Source organism: Amblyraja radiata, chromosome 19 (genome assembly GCF_010909765.2).
Source record: "Amblyraja radiata isolate CabotCenter1 chromosome 19, sAmbRad1.1.pri, whole genome shotgun sequence".
Taxonomy (NCBI): Eukaryota; Metazoa; Chordata; class Chondrichthyes; order Rajiformes; family Rajidae; genus Amblyraja; species Amblyraja radiata.
Genome location: NC_045974.1, coordinates 37538645 through 37555328, shown reverse-complemented (window position 1 = coordinate 37555328; position 16684 = coordinate 37538645). Strand labels below are relative to the sequence as shown.

General features: G+C 40.4%; 1 protein-coding gene across 5 annotated transcripts; it reads right to left on the bottom strand.

Moving 5' to 3' along the window:
- Positions 1 to 499: 499 nt before the first annotated feature.
- Positions 500 to 16267, bottom strand: dyrk2 (dual specificity tyrosine phosphorylation regulated kinase 2). 5 transcript variants are annotated; one of them, XM_033038268.1, is made up of 3 exons: positions 15948 to 16267; positions 15082 to 15221; positions 500 to 4759 (listed from the first exon to the last, which is right to left on the bottom strand). In XM_033038268.1, the coding sequence occupies exons 1-3, from the start codon at positions 15991 to 15993 to the stop codon at positions 3158 to 3160; spliced, it is 1788 nt and encodes a 595-aa protein (XP_032894159.1). In that variant the 5' UTR covers positions 15994 to 16267; the 3' UTR covers positions 500 to 3157. The 5 variants fall into 5 exon arrangements, with proteins under 5 accessions (XP_032894159.1, XP_032894161.1, XP_032894160.1 ...); XM_033038270.1 differs by lacking the exon at positions 15948 to 16267 and adding an exon at positions 15534 to 15940 and having other exon boundaries at positions 15040 to 15221; XM_033038269.1 differs by lacking the exon at positions 15948 to 16267 and adding an exon at positions 15534 to 15940.
- Between the last annotated feature and the right edge of the window lie 417 nt (positions 16268 to 16684).

The window sequence follows — 16684 nt, the reverse complement described above, 5'->3', positions numbered from 1 at the left end:
TCAATTAAAAACAGATTACAGATGTCCCACCAGCTGCGATATTTTAACAATTTAGAAATGCGGCACGGAAACAGGCCCTTCGGCCCATCAAGTCCATACCAAGCATTGACACCCATGGACACTAATTCTATGTTATCCGACTTTTTCCATCCACTGGCTACACACAGGGGCAATAAACAGGGAGCCAATTTTACTACAAATGCACGTGTCTTTGGGATAAGGGAGGAAATCAGAACACCCAGAGGAAAACCACGCAGGTACAAACTCCACCCGAGGTCAGGGTGAAACCCAGGTCTCTGGCACGGGAAATGAGGCAGCAGCTCTACCAGTGACACCATCCTGCTACTCTGGATAAGAGTCCAGTAATGGCATCCCCACATTGCTCTCAACTGATTTTTCCTGCTTATCAGATTTTAGCTAAAGCATCCTTTCACCATAAATGCTGCAAAAGAGATATATTAAAAGACCAGCTGAACATGTAAACCTCACTATAAAATTGTCACTATAAAATTTTGTGGCAGCTTTTTTTGTTTACACAGATTATAAAGCGAATCTCAATCTTGGGATTTCTTTTATTTTTTTTTGCAAACCTTCCATATTTTAGAGTTGAATGAATTTTATCTTCAGTGGTTTTTTATTTCCTTTTCAAACCATTCAAAAGAATTTGCACCAATATAACCATATAAACTGCTACATCACTAGTGTATCCACGATCAATGAATTAACTACCTGTAAACCCTACAACATGGCAACGATAACAAAAGGCACACTGTTAATACTAAGGGCACAAGTTGCCTAATGTGAGAAAAGTTGTTACACATGCCCATATAATGTTAGATTGTACTGTTTCTGCTGTGGTGAAACAACTGTAATGGTTCTGAACAACAGCGTACAGAGGAGCTGCTGTTCATATTATAACCTGAGACCTCAAGACACCAAATTGTTATCAAGTTAGAACATGTACCATAGGCATCTTCAAAGAAATCACCTACAAGATTTAACTGGTAGCTAACATTAATAACCTTCTGAGCCGTAACTATCGAGTACTAATTCAACTACACTAAGTGAAGCCAAAACATACAATTCTGTTAAATAAACAAATGGACTATTACAATTGATGGTTAATTAGAAAATGTGAAACAGAAGCAAAGCATGGAGATATTTTTCAACAATTGAGCACATATAGAATGGCTTAAAATAAATTTCAGGCCAATTTAAATATAAAAATATCTTTCTGTAAATTGTATAAACCCAAAGTACAATAACAATTTTTGTAGTGGTATTTCAGTGATACTGTAAAGTTACAACTTAATTAAAAATATTACAAAGCATAAAAATACTACAAAAAGATAGCATGTTATTTGAAATATTGCATCAGGATGAATATGCAATATACATGTAAATACATTAATCAGATTCAGTTTCTGTAATAGTAAAGGTTCATTGGCTTAAACCCAAGTGCTGCAAAGTTTCAATTAGTATCATTAATTTCCATTTATCTCTTTTGAAAACATACAAAGTCTTCCCGGAGATGGTATGGCTGTCAAAAACATTTGAATATCAATTACATGTGAAGATGCAAGGTCTAAATCTGAATGCATATTTTTGCTTTGAAGATACTTGGCATAAATTGTAGTCTGCTTTATACCAGTCTAACTGGGGACCATGCCTTGAATATTAGATCTTCCAGGTAAAGAAGTTCAAGTTTAGCTTATATAATAATACTTCACATCTTCTGAACAATCCCAGTTCATTCATACAAGTTAAAAATATTCAACCTTTTAATTTAAAAGAAATTTAAATCAACAGCCTAGAATTTGTGGTAAATAATAATGATTAGGCTGTCAGTACTCAGTTTTAACAGAGAAAATCTGCACCGTTTCTTCTGAGCAGTAACTCAGAATTTGTGTTCCGACTCCCTCGCATATATCAGCCGAAATTAGAGAACTGATGAGAACTCCAGATATTTCTGAACTGAAAAAATGCAGCAAGTGTATAATTAAGATTTTAATGGTGAATAAATCAAAAATTACTGGCAATAACCAACTTGTTCAAAATACAAATGCTTTTTTTCCCCCAAACTTTTATTCCTTATTTTTTTCAGACTGCCATGTTTTTAAAATAGTTTGAGACATTTCAGGTAGGCCCACAAGCATACCAAGTTTTTTTTTCCATTCACTTTAAGAGGTTACGGAGGTTTCCTAGTTTGCTATTGGTGAGTTTTCAAAATGCCATCCTATCTTGCTCAATGACACAGCCAACAGTAAATGTTGTCACGATAAAAGAAAAACACGTCAGAGATCGTTAGATTTTCCTGCATAGTTTTTCTACATCCCAAGGTCAAATGCATTCACCGCAAGACATTCCAATTACTCACCAACAAGTCCACTTGAACAAATTCCTATGTCAGATAATCTACTTCTGTTCCTTCCATTTTCAAGAGCTGGATCCTAAATGAAGCCATTTGCATTAGAAGGATAGATAGAGGAGAAACAAAAACTGATAGCTTTCAAAATGATTTCACATATTTCAATTTTTAAATTAGTTTAAACGTCAAGAATTTGCCAATCCTCTTCTCATTTCTAGATTCAAAACATTTATGAACATCCATAGTCCAATTTATTAGCCTTATTTGAAAACTGAACAGATGCAATGGTATCACAAAGACAGACATTTACAATAGGAATAATGAGATACCAAAAACCATGTTTAAATTGGGCTTCATCAGAGATCTGCAAAGAGAGTTCCTTTAGAAATAAGTAAATGCAGATTGTCTTTGATTAGCAAGAGCCACTGTCCTAAAAAAGAGTTGTTTTTTTGAAACAATATTCAATACTGGCCGATTAATCTGTCATTAATTTGTCAAATTAAGATTAGCGACATCTTTTTTGACAACTTTAAGTGTTACATGATCTGATCTGCACATTCCAATGCCAGAATAAAAAGGTATTTAACTTCACCTGAAAAACCACCTTCCAATAATGCATGGTCCCCAGCAATTAGTTAAATAGTTTCCTAGTTCTTAACAAATGGTGCTTAAAATTCCAATATTTCATAATTACAAATGTTCTAAAAATAATATAAAAGTTCAACTGAATAAGGCTCAGAGATATGCTGATAGATTCTCTCCGCATCCCTGGTATAAACTTATTCAAACTCAGCTAACCAACTTGGGCAAAACTGTTCGTTGTTGAGTATTTCCATTGGCATCAGTTATTTGTGTCAAATTAGTTTTTAGTTTTGACGTTGAGCCTGACGTTGGAGGCAATTTAGAAATTGATGTGATAGCACCACTGCTTTCTGTCCCTCGCTTGGAAGAAGCTCTCTCAACCGTTGGCGGCTTTGGCAAGCGTCTCCGCAGCCAGGGGTGTCGCAGAGCTTGGCTGGGTGTCATCCGCAAAGTCGGGTCCCATTCCAAGCACTGTTTCAGAAAGTCAAGAAAGAGAGGATCGTCGCATCCTTTCAAGGCCATGACCCAATCCTTGCTCCCCGGAGGGCCACGAACCTTTCCTCTTCGTGACCGTCCTCCATTGAGAACAACTGACCCATCTGGCAAAGTAGTAACAGTGCAATAACGGGGATAACCTTTAGAACTGACAAAATTTTTGGCTCGTTTTGACTGATCTAAAAACTTTTGAGGTGCACTACCCAGCAACTCAATCATGCAAGCCAGCTGGTCCCCTTCATCTTCTCCAGGCAACAGCGGGTAACCTGTTAATAGTTCAGCCAGAATGCAACCCAAACTCCACATGTCTATAGGCATCCCATAGCGCGCTCCAAGGATCACTTCAGGTGCACGGTAAAATCTTGACTGGATGTAGGTGTACACACGTTGGTGTTCATAACAACTAGAACCAAAATCTATGACTTTAATCCCACTTCGCCCCTGCTGTTTCAACAGAATATTCTCCGGTTTAAGGTCACAATGAATAATTCTATTTTTGTGTAATGCATCCAAGCAGAGCAAAATCGAGTGGGCAAACTTGCGAACCAACGGAAGGCTAAACCCTTGAAACTTGTTCTTTTTGATCAGTTCGTAGAGATTCATGCTCAGCAATTCAAACGTCATGCAAATGTGATTGCGGAATGTGAAGTTTTCCAGCATGTGGATGACATTCATGGTCTGATCTTTGTCTTGTTTCTTCAGATGCTCGAGGATCCGTATCTCCTCAGCAGCTTGTCGGTGAAACCGTTTCTCATTCCTCACCATTTTCAGTGCTATGTGCTGGTGCTGTTTGTGGTCATAAGCTTTCACGACCTGACCAAAGCTCCCTTTTCCGATCACTTTCAAAACTTCATATCTATAAATGATGTGATCATGAGGTATATGGGTATAAGAGCCCTGGTCATCGTCATAGCCGCTATTGTTTGAGCCACCAACCACACCTTGCCGTTTTTTTGCATTTGGGCCAACAAAGTAGATTTCAGGGTAGTTGAATATCTCATGGTGTTCAAATGCTGACAGTTTGTGCATGTACTGTTTCATGGCTTGCTCTGGCGTCATGACAGTGGATTTCACTTTTGAAGTACAGTCTGTTGACTTCACTGAAGCAGAACTTCCCTGTCGCTTTTGTGAACCCTCCAGCTGCTTGGCCTGAACCACCGGTAAAGACGTTTTACCAACTGCAGTAAGTCCATTCGGTTGAGTGGTCAAAATAGTCCTTTTGTTGCAACTGTCTTCAAAAAGTTGTTGAACCTGGATCTGTCCATGGCTTCTAACATGCAGGTGATCATTCATAATGTGTTTACTGCCTCCAATCTAAAAAAAAAAAAAGGCACAGGAGATTTGGTTGGGAGAAAATAAAATATATAATAGACAAATAAACAAAAACACTGAAAGCATGCTTTTTTGGGATTAAACACCAATAGACAATAGGTGCAGGAGTAGGCCATTTGCAGGAGTAGGCCAATGAGCCAGCACCGCCATTCAATGTGATCATGGCTGATCATCCCCAATCAGTACCCCGTTCCTGCCTTCTCCCCATATCCCCTCACTCCGCTATTTTTAAGAGCTCTATCTAGCTCTCTCTTGAAACACATAATCTGTATGCTAAATTTCTCACTTTAAATTTTGCCCTCTAGTTTTCTTCCTTCTTAAGGCTATTTACTAGACGTATGCAAGATACACAACTTGTGTGGCTTCAAATCATTACAAAAAATCATTACACAAGAGAACAGGGGTCAGCCATTTGGTCCCTCCTACCTCCTCCGCCATTCACTAAGACCATGGCTGATCTTTTGACTGCTTTATAATTTGATTCCCTTAATATCTTAAATCCTGTTTTTAGTACAATCAGCGACTGAACCACAACCAACTTGGATAGAGAATTCCAAATCATCATTACCCCACCCAGTAAATAATTTTCTCCTCATCCTTGTCCTGAATGCTGACCAGTTGTTTTAAGAATGTGCCTACTCATTCTCCACAAGACTCTCTAACCAGTCAAAGCCCCTAAGAATTTTGAATATTTCAAATGAGATTATCTCCCATTCTTCCAAAACGACAGTGTGAAGCATGGGTCCAACTTGATCAATTAAGCCAGCCATTTTGGGAATCAATCTGATGAATCTTTGTTTTGAAAAAGACAAAAAGTGCGAGGGTAACTCAGTAGTTCATTTCTGGGGAACATTGATAGGTGACAAGTCCACTTGGGAGAGAATTGACCTGACCCGAAACTTCACCTTTCCATGTTCTCCAGAGATGCTGCTTGACCTGCTGAGTTAAGCCCTTGTCCCACTTAGGAGACGTAAACACCAACCTCAGGTGACCTTGCCCGCCACCCAAAAAAAAATCAAGGTCGAGGTGACCTGCAACCTCCTACCACCTCCCATACATATGTTGAAAACCCTTCCTCGACTATGAAGAAAACCGGCTTGGACTAGACCTGCAACTAAATAATTATCGATGTTAAAAACGGCAACCTATTTTTAGTCGAGGCTGGTCTTAAACATGCTGAAAAAATAGCAGCAACCTCGATGTAGCCACGACCATGCGGAAACCACTTTCGACCATTAGGGAGAGTGACCAAAACCTCCGGTGACCTCTTGGAAACTTTGAATGGCGGGCAGGGTCACCAGAGGTTGCTGTTTACGTCTCCTAAGTGGGACAAGGGCTTTGCTCTAGCATTTTTTAATCTTTTTTGTAAACCAGCACCTGCAGTTCTTTTGTTTCGGTCTCAAAATCTATGCTGTTCTTGCTCTATTGCCAGTATACCCTACAATATCTAGATGCAATCTCACTGGAGCCAAAGACAATTGACGTAAGACATCTCCGCTTATACTCAAATCCTCTTGCTGCAAATACTTGCACATTTGCCTTGCTAATTGATTTTATCTGTGTATTAAATTTTCAGTGAATCTCATTAAAGGATCACAGATCTCTCTGAATGCCAACACCTTTCACCTTTAAAAGCAAACCTCTGCCTTTCCATTTCTCGATCAAAATCTTCCAGAACGCATCCAATTATGCAGGAATAACCTCAAATGAAAGGTTGCAAGTATTACTGCAAACTACTATTCTCCAATTTAAAGAACACCAGATACTAAACTAGATAATTTGTTTGGGTACGAGCACTAGCTGGAATACTATCTCAATTAGAAAAATAAATACTTGAAAAAAAATCCTCTGATCAAAAGTCAGAAGCTAAAGGGACGACATTTAATTAATTACTTAAAATGTTTGCAAAGGACAAGTTTTAGCGAAGAATGAGTAGTAATAGGGCTTGGCAATCGCCATGAGGGGAGCATTCCAATCCCCAAGTCCAAATTTGAAGGAGATATCATTTTCAGATGTTAAAAACCTAAGGATCTCCTCTCTAACATGTCGATGTAAAAGATCCCAGAAAATATTCTGAAGAATAGGACACATTCACCAATAACCAGGCCAAATTTTATCACTAGTACTATCCAGTCATTATCAGATTGTGACGCTTGCAGTGACCAGAGTAGATTAAGTGCTTTTAAGTTTGATGTGCTGTGGGACAACCCTAAAGCTGTGGAAGGCAATTTGTGACTTTGTCAAACTTGGATATCCATCAAAATATCTCTACAATTTTGACTTTATCAGAGCAGAAATGAAATCCAGCCAACTCCATCCTGACTGAATTGCATTCAGGGGCAAATGGATAAATATCCCCTTTCAATCCAAAGTGATCTCAATAACAATCAGTCACCAATGAGAAGCTTCAATTAGGAACAAATAATTTAAAAAAAATATGAATACATTTTAATTATTAAAACATTCTAAAACTAAATATGACTGAGTCATACGTCAAGGTCAGGAGTTCAAAAGCTTGGTTGAAAGGGCAAATTTGAAGGACAATCTTGAAAGAATCGATGTAGAGGTAGAGGCACAGAATAACAGGTCCAAGGATGCAGATGATCAAAGGGGAAATGAAATTAATGTAAAAACTGCAAAAGTGCAAAAAAGCAGAAAAGATGAAGGACATATCTTAGAAAGTTGGAGGTTCTGGAAAAAAAATGGTGAACAGTGCACAAACTGTCAAATATATGGAAAACAGTATATTATTGGACAGGAAACAATATAGATCCACGAACAAGAAACTGCAGTAAATAGGACTATTTTAGAACCAGCATCCTTGGTGAAAAGAAGTCATCTTAGTAATGTCAGATATGCCTCGGAGCTCATTTCATGAACTAGGTGCCATCAGGTCTTGAACAGTCAAGTCTTACACAGTGACTGGGAAAGGGATTATAGGTTTTCTAAGCAAGGAGCAAGGTTTGGGGATAAAGGCCAATAATACTGGTCTCTCCAAGATTCATTTGCAGGAAGTTACTACTCATTTATGAACTCATCCCTGGTCCTCAGCAACAGGGGAGAAAAGAGTGATAATGGGAATGGAAGATTTGGTAGTTGGCTAGTGCTGTTCACAACTTGTGATTTATCTTGGTGGTGAAACAGCACTGGAATAATTAATGGGACTAAAATACATTGCTTAATCCTTGTGGCCTACATCCTAACGTTTTTGAAATATGTAGTTGCAGAAACAGTGATGCATACATTTTCATCTTCCAATATTTCCCAAACGTTACCATGGCTGTTTTTAATCTGTGGGAACCAATCTAGTTTCCTACCCATGAAGGGGAACTATAGGGTAATAAACCCAACACTGATGGGTAAAACTATTGGCATTTTTAAAATTCATTTATTTGAGAGTGGCACGGTGGCGCAGCAGCATAGTTGCTTGCAGTAGAGAACGCTTACAGCGCCAGAGACCTGTGCTCGATCCCAACTACCGGTGCTGTCTGTACGGAGTTTGTACGTTCTCCCCGTGACCGCATGGGCTATCTCCAAGATCTTCGGTTTCCTCCCACACTCCAAAGACGTACAGGTTTGTTGGTTAATTGGCTTGGTATAAATGTAAAATTGTCCCTAGTGTGTGTGGGATAGTGTTAATGTACAGGGATCATTGGTGGGCACGGACTCGGTGGGCCAAATTGCCTGTTTCCGCACTATATATGTTAACTAAACTATTGGATAATGAGGCAACTAACATTTATCTCCCACCCCTAATTTCCTTGTTCAAGTGGTGATGAACAATCTTCTTGGACCATTGGGTGAAGGTACTCAAAGTGTTGTTGGGTCAGGACTTTGATCACAAAACTAGAAAACACTGGCTACTTATATCCAAATCCAGTTGTGCACGACTTGGAAGGAGGTGATCGTGCACCCAGATGCCCAATGTCCCCATTGTAGTAGGTGGTGGAGGAAGTGGGTTTAAGAAGTGCTGGTGAAGCAGCTACAGTACATCTGTGTTGGAGGACATGAACATAAAGAGTGGTAGTTAGGTGGGTGGCTATCACATGGCTTGGTTTCTGTTGGATGGTTCAGTGTTGTAGGCAAACTGTTCCAGCCAAGTAGACTATTCATCAACTTCAAACGCGTTGATTGCGGATAGGCTTTGTGCAACCTAGAGGCAAGTCATTTGCTACAAGATTGCCAGCATCTGATCAGCTCCATAGCCACAGTATTTACACAGCTGAGTGAGTGAAGACACCCCAGAATGTTGACGACAGTGGAACACAGGAGGGACAATGCCATTAAACGATAAGAAGTTGACATTTGTTGCAGATAGCTTAGCTGCATGCAACGTATTTTGATGTCTGGAAAACGCTTAGGGTCACCGAATCGAGGGAAATATATTAGCACAGGGTGAGGATTGGTTAACAGGCAGAATGAAGGAGCAAACGTGCAGGTTGCCAGTGTCATCCAGAGGGGGTATCACGACAGTTCACTGGCAATCCGGATGCAGGCAGCGGTTGCAATGAGCCTTTACTGAGTCATAGTCATAGTGTAACAGTGCGGAAACAGGCCCTTCAGCCCAACTTGCCCACACCCGCCAACATGTTCCAGCTACACCAATCCCACCTGCCCGCATCTGGCCCATTTCCCAGATGAAAAACGTTTCCTATTCATGTACCTGTCTAACTGTTTCTTAAACATTGGGATAGTCCGTGCCTCAACTACCACTTTTAACAGCTTGTTCCATACAACCAATGTGCAGGTGTGAAAATGTTACCCCTCAGATTCCTATTAAATATTTTCCCTTTCACCTTAAACCTATGTCCTCTGATCCTCAATTCACCTACTCTGGGCAAGAGACTCCGTGCATCTACCCGATTTATTCCTCTCATGATTTTTTGGCTAACTGCAGCTGGGACTTTGAAAATGGTGCCATAACCCATGCAACTCTTGCATATGGACTCAGTGGGCCGTTTCTATACATTCAGTACTTAATTGGGGATAGTACTTACATATGGCAATAATCTTACTGATCTGTATGCAAAAAAAAAAATTTCCCGTGTAGATCTGCTCTACCGAATACGAACACACACATGCTACACACCATTTGGATATATAATCCAGTCCGGGTTTTACCATAGAGTCAATATATATTACTAACGCTTCCAGACACTAGCGGTTAGTCCGTATGTAGTCGCAATGGTGACAACTTGTAGTGTAACTTTATTATATGCTAATAAACTTGTTGGATTGGAATATTTGTTTATAGCTCTACATGGTGTCAGATTACAGCTCAGATACAGTCAGTACCTTGACACACGTGATAAGAACTTGGACCTCAGCGATTTACAATTTCTATTGATTTCTATTTCTATTGATGACTGGGATGAGAAATCAAGTTTGCCAGCTTTATTGAATTAAGAAGACAGACCAATGAAAAACTGATGAGGCTGCAAAGATATATAAACAAGTTTATGTGAGTGGGCAAGAATGGATCAAACAGAATATCCATGAAACACAAATGGTTAACATGCAAGTACGCACAATTAAAAAAGACTTTGATGTTGCTAAGAAAGGACTAGCTTACAAGATTACGAGTAGCTTCACTTTTTTTTTCTATCTGCTCCATTCCTGTCCACTCACTAAAACCTATGTATAGACATAGAAAATAGGTGCAGGAGTAGGCCATTCGGCCCTTCGAGCCTGCACCGCCATTCAATATGATCATGGCTGATCATCCAACTCAGTATCCTGTACCTGCCTTCTCTCCATACCCCCTGATCCCTTTAGCCACAAGGGCCACATCTAACTCCCTCGTAAATATAGCCAATGAACTGGCCTCGACTACCTTCTGTGGCAGAGAATTCCAGAGATTCACCACTCTGTGTGAATTTTTTTTTCCTCATCTCGGTCCTAAAAGATTTCCCCCTTATCCTTAAAGTGTAAGTATGACCCTATATAAGTGCAGTACAATTTTTGCAGAGATATTGAAAGACCACCGCTGGAGTACGATGTAGAATTCTGGTTTAGAAACAAGAAACTGCAAATGTTGATTCAAGACACAAATTGCTGGAGTAACTCCTTGGATCAGGCAGCATCTTTGGAGAACCTGTAGATCATGTTTTGAGTTGGGACCCTGCTTTAGACGGATTTGGGTGGAGGGGGGGGGAAAGAAGAAAGAAAGCTGGAAGAGATGGGAGGCAGGACAAAGCCCGGTAGGTAATAGGTGTATAGGGGTGATGGGTGGTTTTGATAGGTGATGGTTGGACAAAGGCCGGTGATGAAAAGACAGAAGGTGTGAATTCCGGTTTCCTTGCCGACAAAAATAATTATCGCACAGGAGAGCATCAAAATTTCAGGAGACCGATTCCTGAGATGGAAATAGCCCTATGAAGCGATATTGATCAAATCTTAGACCTTTATTATCTTTTACATTTATTTATGCGAGATCACCTCTTTTTTTTGCTTGATTGGGCGTGGGAAATAATTTTTCCCTAACTAGAGAATTATGAGATAAAGCATTAAATTTTGACATAAGGCTCTTTGAAATCATCAAATCCAGACATTCAGTGATCAAGAAATCAAGATGAAAAGTCTGAAGAAGGGTCACGACCCAAAACGTCACCTTTTCCTTCGCTCCATAGATGTTGCCGAGTTTCTCCAGCATTTTCAATAAATCAATAGCTTTATTGACACTACAGAAGCTGAAATATTAGAATGGTGCAGAGTTGAGGTGAACGATTGGCCACAATTCTTTCCTTTCAATGAAATGGATTCAACTGACCAAATAACCTTCGCCTGCTCCAATTTCTTATATTTAAAATAGGTAACCTCCCACCCTGCCAACATATCTGAAACAGCATTATTTAGATCTGATACGTATTGGAGTTCTAAGATAAAGAAAACCATTGAAGGCTGTAATAAATCTACATTTTCAAGCAGAGCAATGAATGGCAGCTGAAAACACTTTCCCTTGAAATTAATGTTCACTGCTCAAGAATGTAACTTTAAACATTACTGTAAAATTATTTGGCAAAATACTGAAAATTAATCTAGACATCGTTTACACTAGTGGGAAGAATGTGAACATTTTCCCACAATATGCTTATCACATTACATGCAAGCAATATTCTAACGTTACTTTTATTCAAACTGATAAAGGACCAAAGTGTACCAGAGACAAGCACTGCCCAATATCAACTTTGTTAAAATATACACTAATTGGTAAATAAAGTTAAACCCCTGTCCCACGTTCCCGAGTTACTACGAATTCTCCCGAGTTTACCCCTTGATTCAAACTCGGAGAATGTCCGTAGCGAGTCTGTAGGAGTCCGTAGATATTTCGTAGCGGCTCGTAATGCCAGCCGTAGGTACTCGGGGCATCAGGCAAGTCGGGACGTTTTTTCAGCATGTTGAAAAATGTCCACGAGTAAAAAAAAATAGCCCCGAGTACCTACGGCTGACATCTCCGAGTTTGAATCAAGGGGAAAACTCAGGAGAATTCGTGAGTAACTTGGGAAAGTGGGACAGGGGCTTTACTTTTAAAATCTCAGAAGTAACCAATTTACTCCAATAAAAAGTTAACATGCAAGCCTACCCAATGAAATTTGTGCAAGTTGTAATTACTGCAATCATACCTAGAATTAAATACTACACAAACCTTTGCAGAGAAGATAGACAGATTAAATATCAGAGCCTAGAAAAAGAACATATAGTCTTGCTCTTCTATTTGTGGCAATATAATCTATTTTGACACATTCTTAGCTTAAACTGTGCGTCAGACGCATTTAGCAAAGGAGAAACGCTGACTTTTCATTCAGTTGCTGAGGAGAATATCTACAGCACCAAACTAGGCCACTTAGTATACTTGTGCTAAACCTAGACCTTGAGATCTCAGCATTTAATACCTGACATTTAAAAACATGAAGATATTTCTTACAGCTGCAAGAAACAGAATAAAAGATTGACCTGTGGTAGACCTTTTTTTTTTTTTTTTTTAAATAGATTGTGAGATGGAAAGATGTTTTGCTTTAGAAAAATTGGAAGCACCTAAAAAGTTGTTCATCGTCCTCACTGTTTGTAAATGTTTATCTCAAGCAACTTTAAGTGAATAAAAGCACTTTACAGGCCAATAAAATAAATATGAAACCTGTAACAGACTCCTATGACGGGAATCCATTCACATAAAAGCAATAATTCTGTACTAGACAAAGCTGCTTTTATACAAGCAGCCAATGGGAAGACACAGGGAATGTTAACTTCACAGCTGCAATCATTTTATTTTATGACAAAGGGTCTTCGACACTTAACTTTAACAGTTTCTTTTACCACAGATGCTACATGACCTGCCAGGTGTTTTCTGTATTTTGTTTCTAATGTTTAACATACAATTAAAATGTATTGCCACTTTCGATGGAATCTTAACGATGAATTTGTTTACATCGTTTCAGCAATTCGTTCATTCTCAGGTGTCTGCTTCATAGTAAAATATACTATTAATACTTTTGATAGCATCATCTAAAAACAAATTTCCTATCTTAATTATACTAAACTACAAACAATGTGGTCTCATGCACAACTCATTTCATAGCATGCATACGGTAATACTTTCAGATTGTGTAAATTAGGTCAATTACCCACCCGACACGCAACACATTTTTTAGTCTTATTGTTGATAACTTTCTTCAGATTTGAATTATTTTCACTCTGACTCAGAGCAAAGCTACAGTACTTTCCCTTTGTTTTTGTTTTGAAGGCAGTATCTATCCTTCCTCAAAATAGGTTCTGTTGGCCCCACTTCTTGCCAGGAATTCTTTATGTTTCCACACTGCCTGCACGGAGTATGTGTAAAAAGACAACCTAGCAATTTGGGCTATCGATATATATTGTGAAAGGGACAGAAATAAGAGTCAGAAAACTACACAAATGTTGTTAAATCTCATAAGGTAAGCTAATGCAGCAAATTCAAACTTTAAAGATCAGCATGGCATTCTGCTAAAATGTCCATTGGTATATATATCAAATTGGTGGATTATTATCCTTTTGTGAATCACTTTGATGACTTTTCTCTCCTACTACATGCCCAGGTTGTGGATCACGCCCTACTTCACAAGTGAAATGTAATTCCTGGTTACAGTGAATTATTTATCACGCTTGTCGTGTATAATATTGTACAATGTGGTAGGTTACCCCCGAGTCTAGCTATTCAAGTTCTTTAATCCCGACATACACATTTTGCTTTCATTTGATCTCTAAATGGCGTATATTTTACATTCACTGTCTCATTTACAAGCATCGAGGTATCAACTTCCTTGGCATCCAAAAGGATAAACATTTCTTGTAAGCTTGCTTAGTTCAGATTAGTGCTGCAAGAGAATTACTGTCCCGCCCTGTTCAGCATCCTCCACCCTCCACAGCCACGTTTATATCAATTGTACGGAATTATTCTGTGGATACAGATGAGTTTTATACAAGCAAGCACGGACAAAATATTTCATTTCTAAAACACAACATCCCTACGACAAGAGAACCATTCATGATTACCGGCATTCGTTAAACTATGGTGTTTGTGGTTTAAAACTGGCTGAAATGACTGGGAGTTACAACAGCTACATTTCAACCAAGTCCTATCAAGGCTGCTTCCTCACTCCAATGGATATGCCTCTGAATTCTCAGACAACTGAAGAAGCCCAGGGCCTTACAGCAGTACACCTCATGCCAAACCGGTGTGTATAAAAAACATAAACTAGATCAGTTGGAGTTTAAACTAAAAGCTCACACCTTAATCCCACACACAGTACTTCTGGGAGAGACTAATTCACTTATGGCCTCCTCCACCAAACTAGAACTTTACATAAGCTGCTTTGCAGGTTGCACTGCTAATCTTACCAAAAGCCTTGACTATTTTAGCTACTGCTGTAAAACTGTGCAATCAATCATGAAACGACGTAAAGCAGGACTTGCAATTATGAAATTATTCCAATCTGTGGAAATATGCCCCTCGAAAATGTCACACAAGGTTTATTCTTTAAAATTAGACTAGGGGGGGGGGGGGGAGTGTGTGTGTGTGGGCGTGGGGGGTGAAATGGATCTTAATTCACAAGTCTTTTCGCTGTCTGAACTCAGGGGAAAACATTGATCCTTTTTTCATGTTAATTGTGGCAACTGCTGTCGAGTCTGCACTTCAACATGTTACACGCCGCGGTTTCCATGGTAGATTTTCTTTTCTTTGTGCGGGTTTTTGTTAATCCCGAAGCGGTTGCTCTGGCAATTTGTACCTATAATAGACCCGAGTGAATTGGGCGGATTGCCTCCTTTACCGTGTGACTCTTGAGCGGCGGTAATCCGATGGGCGACGGCCGATCGCCCAGCCGGGATCCTTGCCCGCCTCCGCGGCTCTCCAAGCAGTCGGTGCCTGTCCTGTAGTCGGGCTGCAGCGCCGAGCTGTCGGCGGTCCTATCTGTCACACAGCAAACCGCACACATTTAACTTGCATTCAACGCATCAACTAGAAAATAGACACAAAAAGCTGGAGTAACTCAGCGGGACAGGGAGGCATCTCTGAAGAGAAGGAATGGGTGACGTTTCGGGTCGAGTCCCTTCTTCAGACTCCAACCGGGGCGAGTAAAGCCACAGCCCCAGAGATCAACCAAACACACACACACAAACACCTAGCACAATTCTCCACAGAACTGCAACAAAAACAAACACGCCATTCTTTCTTTTTTTGGGGAGGGCTTTAAAAAAAAAGACAATAACACACAAGTCTCACCTCGTCAAACGTTCGGAAGCACCAAGTGGGAAGTCAGACTGAGCGCCTTACATCATTGCATTCGCTTTCTCTCAACCACCCACGCCCGAGGGATAAGCGGCAGCGCGACCCTCACCCCCAGCATCATCCCGTCCCGGCGCTCACAGATCACTCACTGCCCAAAGCTGCCGGACCTGTCCTCATTCCAACAGCGCCCAGCACACTTTGGACTCGTCGGAAGTTCCTTCTTTATTTCCACCCCAAACCCACTGTGAAAGCACCGACAGTTGTTGGGGTTTTTTTTTTTTTTAACATATACAGTCCCTTTGCAGAAGCCCGGGCTTTAAGAGCGGCGAACTGGAGCGACACACAAGCGGAGTGCAGCTGTGGTCGAGTGCGGTGGGGTGTTGGCCCCTTCCCCTCCTTGCTCCTTACCGGTTGGATAGACGGCAGCGACAGCACACGGCTTCCTCGTTAACATGGCCGCTCACACAGAGAGAGAGTGGGGGGAGGAAAAACCTTCAGCTGCTCCTTCCCTCAACTCCCAAGCACCTACATCCGGAGACACAGCACAAAGCCAGGGCGAACTGCTCCAAACTCGGCCAATGCTGATCCAGCAACATAATGCATAACTTTATGTATTTATAAAACTACATTAAACACCCATCATAATCACTCGCTCTCTCTCTCACACACACACACGCCACCGCATGGGAGCGGCTTTGTCTTGGCTACAGCAGTGGTTGTGATTGTGTGTAAAAAAAACTGTTCGGTTGCTAAGTGAAACTCCGTACGTACACATTAGTGAAGGAGAAAGAGTCTGTTTAAAACGAACCGACACCCCACAAACCAACCCAGCCCGTCACGGGAACAGCTCATGGACAAGAGCAAAGATACTGGCGATACTGGACAAGAGCAAGCAGCAAAAGCAACACTCTTGTCGAAATAGTATCACACACACACACACGGTGTTGGGGGATGGTGCAAGAGTTTCCTGCAAAATGTTTAATTACATCAGAGCAACCTCTTGTGTTTAAAAGCAATGGTTAAACGTTACTCCAGCTGCAATTGATTTTTTTGTTGTTGCTGTTATTGTAGCAGCAAGAGGTTGCATTGAACCCACCCAGATAGTGGAGGGGGAAGAGAAGCACAAACACATATTCCCAGAACCT